The sequence below is a fragment of the Leishmania panamensis genome (assembly GCF_000755165.1).
Source record: "Leishmania panamensis strain MHOM/PA/94/PSC-1 chromosome 20 sequence".
Classification (NCBI taxonomy): Eukaryota; Euglenozoa; class Kinetoplastea; order Trypanosomatida; family Trypanosomatidae; genus Leishmania; species Leishmania panamensis.
In genome coordinates this window covers 471,283-477,624 of record NC_025866.1, presented here as the reverse complement: position 1 = coordinate 477,624, position 6,342 = coordinate 471,283, and the positions used below count along the sequence as shown (strand labels likewise).

Sequence of the window (6,342 nt, the reverse complement as noted above, 5' to 3'; positions counted from 1 at the left end):
GGAGGTCGGGTGCTATCGTGAGATGGCGATGAAGTCCCTGGTAGAGCGTGAAGGACGCGCAAACGTGTGCGAGCGCTGCAGCGGTGTGGTGTACACCAATTCCCTACGCCCCGCCGACCCATCGAGCTCCATTGGCCGTAGCACGGCAGCAGACGTGACCACTGGACAAGAGGTGGATGAACTCGCGGACTCGCTTGTAGTCGCGTGCGGAATGCTCGCCAAGTTGATGCAGGCAAATGCAGAGCTACGCGAGTTCTATGATACGGCGCGCGGGGTACAGGATGCTGTGGAACGTCGCGAGGCAGAGCTCAACGCCGAGAACCTGTCGCTTCGAGAGCGTCTTGCCATGCTGGAGGATATTGTGCTGCAAGAAGACCTGGAGGAGGTAAAGGAGGATAGCCTGCTGGGCGACGCTGATGCCAAGGGAATGCTTAACAGCAGCAAGCCACCGAAGCAGGCTAGGCCTTCCCGGGAGAGACCGGAGCTCTCGCGTGCCGTGGGAGGACCACTTTCGGCGGTGACGCAGACCACCGCCTTACCAGCTCTCGAGCAGTGTACAGGTGATAGAGCGAGTCGCGCTGGGGCAGTCAATGACAGCGCCACAGGAGGCTCCTCTTCGCAGCGATCCACTGTCTCATCGACCGATGTTGGGCGACCTGCTACGGTGGTGAATGCGCGTTGTGAGCCCAGTAAGCGCGCCTCAACATCACCATCCACACGCAGCGCGGCACGTGTAAGTGCACCTCACAACGGCGCGGTGGCGTCGCCTGTGCGCACGATAGCCCTTGGCCCATCCCCCACGGTAGAGCAGCTCTCTAGCGTTCTGCATGGCCTGCCAAGTGGCATCCCTGCATTGGGTGACGCTTCTGAGGCCTTGCTGATGCGCCGTGCCGACCGTGCGTCCTTGAGGAAGCGTGCGACGGAGGATAAGGACGGACGACAAGAGCATGGTCGGAAAAAGACAAGGAAGAAGCGCAGTGGTGGCTTGGCGAGGCGACTCACGGAGTACGAGGCGCGGTACCGGATGCCGCACACCACTGAAACGTACGCTGACTACTACCAGCAACCGGTTCGCAGCAAGAGTGTAGCGGTTGTGGTTCCTGGTGTTCCTGCGATCCGAGCGTCGGAGACTGCCTCGATGCAGGTGACGGCTGCGTTGCAGGACATGAGGATAACGGTGTCAAAGCTGCCCAAGGCGGTGGTACGAGAGTACGTGCCCGCCTCTCTTTTGCGGCCCGGTATGTTCGGGTCTTTGGCGTTCGGCGGTGAAGATGCCGCAAAAATGCGGTTTGAGCAGAACCGTTGCGCCCGAGAGGCACGTCTGCGCGAGTCGAAGCAGCGCCAGCAGGAGTTGTACCGGAAGGTGCACCTGGCCGTTCACGGGCTTCGATCTGAGGACCAAGCAAGCGTCGGCGTTGCTCACTCGTCGTCGTCGGCCTCTTCTTTAGAGACCGAGACGCCACAGCAGGCAAACAGGACAAGCGATTACACTAGCAATCCCGGTGAGCGAGAGACGGAAAGCTGCCGAAGCGGTCTTGTGTATCCAATTTGTGCGCCGACGTCTTCCTGCGCGCCCCTGGCGGTCAAACGTGCTGGCACCGCTCCGTACTGTGAGCCGAGTGTGCGCCAGAGCCCATCCGCCTCCTTTGCCAGCATGACACGCCTTATGGAGTACGTGAAGCACAACAAGTAAAGCAGGAGCAACCGTGTGGTACGTCTCTCGGTGTTGAGCAGCCCCATGCGCTGTGGGCTGCTCTATTGCCTGTCCCTACGACGCCGGGCAGCACGGCGCTGGTGGACATTGTGCTGTACGATCCCGTAGCAGACGCGTGGCGCTTTCGCAGCGAGCTGTTTCACACCGCCTCGCAGTGCTGCTGGCTGTAGACGCGCGGGGATGTGCGCTGGTGGTGATGGGTATACGCATGTGTAGCTGTGTGGTAGCGTGTGCGTGTGTGTGTTTCTCCACTTCTACCGAATTGCCGCCATCTGCGTGTTGTTTGGTCTCCAGGCGTATGGGAAGGGGTGGGGAGTGGCGGAGCTGCAGCACCCCTGCACCCACACCGAGGCCCCTCCACATACACACGCACACACGCACGCTCCTCTCTGCGACGGCGGCGAGGGGTGGAGAGAGGAGCGGCGCGCCACGCCCACCTGCGACACGCGTGCGGGTGCGGGTCTGCGCGCACACACGCTCTCGCCTCTCGTTCTTCCCGTGCGCCGCGCCACTGTGTTGCTGCCGAGACTCTGCGGAGGAGGGCGGACGACGGTCAGGGGCGCGGCGCCCTGTGTCGCCTGCTCCGCCGCTCTCCCTATGCTGCGCTGCTGCTCCACTTCTCCCTCCGCTGCCGGCGTGTCGTGTCACAGAGCTTCCCCCTCTCATCTCTCTCCCTCTCTACCTCCCCCCCTTCTTCGCCCGCCCCCCCCCCTTTCATGCCTCCCCTCTCTCACCACAAACACACACTCACGCGCGGCAGCATGAACGACGTTGCTGTGCGAAGATTCTACTCGCTCTCGCCCTCTCCCACTCACCCACTATTCCTACGCCACCTTCTCTGCCGTGCACCGCTGCCCCACCTCTCTCCGCGTGCTGCTGTGACTCTGCGACAATGGAGTTGAATATCCCCCTGTTACTCTACGCGGTCGTCCAGTTCGTCGCGTTTATCTTTGTACTGGTGGCGACGCCGATCGGCATTTTTCGCGTCACTAAGAATCACACCATCGCTCACGGAGTTATTTCCTTGTGGGGAGCCAAGGTCGATACCGGTAATTCAACATTATTCGATCCCATAAGCGATTTCTGGTCTGAGTGTCCCGGCCACCTGCTTCGTTTCCGCCTTGCTGAGGCATTCGCTATCATCTCCATCTTTGTGTACGGCGCAGCGTTTGTCCTGGGCGTCATCATGCTGTTCTGCGGCTCCATCTTACGCTGGATATGCCTGGGGCTCAACATTGTGGGTGCCATCACCGTGTGCATTGTCTGGGCTACCATGGTGAGGAGCTATTTTAATGATGACGGTAAAGAATGTCCAGCTCTCCAGAGTGTTACGGTGTATGGTGCCGGCTTTGCACTCTTCGTGGCAGCGTGGGTGCTGGATGTTATTAACATCTTCATCTTGTTGCTGTCAATCTGCACTACGGTTACCACTGAAAGTGGCCAGGTGAAGCAAACGGAGGTAAAACTATAGATAGTAACGAAGAATTATTGGATGGCGACGGCGGGACAGCCCCAGTGCGAGGCCCCCGTGGAGGCGCCGGCGGAGCTGATGTCGGCGCGAAGGCGAGGGACAGCGAGTGCTGATTCGTGGCTTCCCCACGCGCCTCCCTGCTTTCGCTTTGCGCGTCTCTCTTTGTGCGGACAGCGGCCTGCGCTCTGCTGCCGTGAGCGGGTGCTTGGCGGACACAAAGCCCCGTGTCGCCTCCCCACCCCCACCGCGCCCATTCCCGTTGCTGCCGTCTCGGCAGCGTGCCGCGTCTGCTGACGCTCGCCCGCCGTACCGTTGGCGCGATGAGAACGCGAGCGACGAGAGAGATGGCGCCGCGGTCGTCGCCGGTGTAGGTGCCGGCGAGGGAGATGGGGAGACGTGGTGTCGCAGGGGCTGTGGAAGGTGTATGACGCTTCTCCTGCTGCACCTCCTCACCCTGAGGCGCTGCTCTCCGCCACGGTGTGGCCCTGTGCGTGCAGGCGCAGGCGGCAGTCCTTTCCAGGCTCTCCTTTGTCTTTCCTCCCCTCTCTCTTTTTCTTGGCGCGCACGTGCCGCCCCGCGACCTTGCCTCCTCTGTCGCCCACCTTATGCGGTGCGACTGTCCCGCTGGCCCCCACCCCTCTGTCTGCCGCGTGTGCGCACGCTGTGCCCTCGTGCCCCCTGCCTCTCCTGTGCTGCTGTCTATGCTGCGCTCCCTCGCGCCTCTGTCGGCGCCTCTTCAGGCCGCCGTGTGCGCCGGGCTGCCGTGCGGAGAGCCGCCGCGCCGTGCTGTGGTGCGACGCTGCTAGTGGCGACGGAGGGCGAGGCACGGCACCCAGGCGCGGTGCGGTGCCTGCAGCGGGACGGGTGGGCTCTGTGAATGCATGCGTGGTGAGGCGAGCGTGTCCGTAGGGGCGTGAGGCGTTGGAGCGAGACGTCTCGCTGCCCTGCATTCTGGACACTCCCCGCAGTCTCCGCTGGAGATGGCGGCGCGTGTGCGCGCGTCCCTCACTCTTCTGTTCCCCAACCTCTTTTCCTTGTTTCCTATTATGTCTCCCTCCCCTCCCCCGCATCTCTGTCCTCTCAGTCTTGCTTGCTGTGTTCGGCTTGCTCAGCCCGGCAGCGTCGCTGCCGCCGGTGCCACTCCATCCCTCCTCTCCGAGAGGGCGGGCAGGGGGAACGCCGAGCGTATTGCTGCGGCCAGTGCCAGGGCTGCGTTGTGTGTGCGCCTTCTGCCGTGCCGGTGCATGCCTGGATGTGTGCCCATGTGTGTGCGTGCCTTCGGGTGGCGCAGGCTCTTGCTGACCTCATTCCTCTTTCTCTGACCCCCCCCTCCCTCTCTCTCTGTCTCTGCGGCACCGCTGAAGTGGACGCAAGCTCCCGCATACGAACGCTCAAGGCTTACATGCGCTGACAGAGGCAGAGATTCTCGTGGATTGGCGCGGCGCAATGCTGAGAGGTATCGCCTGCACCTGTGTGTGCGCGGCACGCGGTACGAGTGGTGCTGCCGCCGCTCCCTCTGGTGCGGCAGCGTCTGCCTTGGGTGAGGGCTGTGTGTCTTCTGAGTGCGCGCCCGGCTGTAGCGCTGGCGACCACAGCGCATCTTACGCGCGGACGCTCCTCTGCGAGTGCAGGCCTTGGGTCTGCGGCCCGGCGCGGCCTGGACACTATCGGCGAGAGTTGCGGGACTGCATGGGGGAGAGGCGCTGGGTGGTGTGGGCCCCACGCAGCCGGCCAACGTTGTGGAAGACCGTCCTGTGGCGCTTGGCCGCCTCGTCGCGAGGATGTGGAAGGCAGTGTACAGGTTAAGAATATTTCTGCGTGGCAGGGTGGGCGACGCCGTTGTGCTCCGTTGTAGCGGTGCTGCGCCGCCGCTCTTGGTGGGTGTTGGGATGCGGGTGACGGTGAGCCTGGAGAATAACCCTGCGAGCTGAGGTGCAGCTGTGCTGTCGGGCATGTGCATGAGGGGGACCGTTACCAGGGTGAATGGCGAAGCCACCTGGGTGCTTCTTAGGGACGACGGCGAGGTGGCGCTATCTGTGACGCCTGAGCGCATTGTGGCGCTGGGGCGGCGGAGGAAGCTGCTCTACCTTGCGAGGCTGCTGGAGGTGACCCACGTCTTCACGACGAACTTGCGCGCCTACCGGCGGGAGCAGCGGGGTCCTTAGCACCCGACAGGCATCGAGACGCTCCCCAAGGCGGCGCAGACGTCGGGGTGCGGGGGTGCGCTCGCGGCGGGCGACGGGCCCTTCGTCGTGGGGTGCAAGGACGGGGAGGCGGTCGTGCGCAGGGTGCTAACAGAGATGCTGCCGGCGCCTCCCGGCACCGTCGCCTTTACAGGCAGCGCTGGCAGCGGCGCGAGTGTGCTGTGGCGCAGCGCCGTGCTGAAGGAGGGCGTGCCGCACGTGTGCGTCGACGTCCGCGCCACCGAGGACACGCTGCGCAGCGTTGCCAGGGCGCTGAGCGTGGGCAGCGTGGAGGTGTGCGGCGACGTGCTGGACTTTGTGGAGGAGGCGTGCCGGATGGCCCGCGCTACGGGGGGGGGGGCGAGACGCCGCTGGCCGTGCTGTGGCTGCGCGAGGGCAGCAGCTTGCAGCGGGTGCACAGGGACGTGGCCGCGCTGGCGTTCGACCGCCGTGTGTGCCATGTCGTGATGGAGGTGCCCACTGAGGCCTCCTGCTCCGTCTTGGCTGTCCTTGCCGCGGTTTGTTGTTTTGCACATTCCACCCTTCTCCCGCGAGCAGGCATTCGCGTACATGGGGCACATACTGGATGCGCTTGACCTGCTGTGCTTTGTGGAGACTGCGGGAACGGACGGCAAGGACTGCGGCTACCTGTACGCTGGGGTGCACCAGCGCGGGGTGGACGTGGTCGAACACACAAGTCTGAGGCTGGTATGAGCGAACCACGGACTAGTGGCGGCACTGGGGCCTCCTGGCTCGTCCACCGGCGCGGTGCTTTCACCGATGGTGTTGCTGTCGTTCGCCGATGGCGTGCATGATGGTTCTGTTGAGATGTCGGCGCTGGCGAATCCAGGTCTGCAGGAGTTTGTGCTGTGCGACGCAGTGCTGGACGCGTGGGCCTTCATGCAGCGGGTGTTCCACACCACTGCGAGGTGCGTCTTGCTGTAGCGTGTGGACGAGGCGGGCATGTGTGGGCT

General features: G+C 63.7%; 2 protein-coding genes across 2 annotated transcripts; both read left to right on the top strand.

Moving 5' to 3' along the window:
* Window positions 1-1,693, top strand: LPMP_201100 (kinesin, putative; the record flags this gene model as incomplete). Its single annotated transcript, XM_010700008.1, has 1 exon — window positions 1-1,693. A coding segment is annotated over one exon (1,693 nt), but the record flags the coding sequence as incomplete, so codon positions are not given.
* Window positions 1,694-2,606: 913 nt separating this feature from the next.
* On the top strand, window positions 2,607-3,185 carry LPMP_201095 (amastin-like surface protein, putative; the record flags this gene model as incomplete). The annotated part of the gene is made up of 1 exon (XM_010700007.1): window positions 2,607-3,185. One exon carries the CDS (start codon window positions 2,607-2,609, stop codon window positions 3,183-3,185), a length of 579 nt encoding a protein of 192 aa, XP_010698309.1.
* Window positions 3,186-6,342: the final 3,157 nt, after the last annotated feature.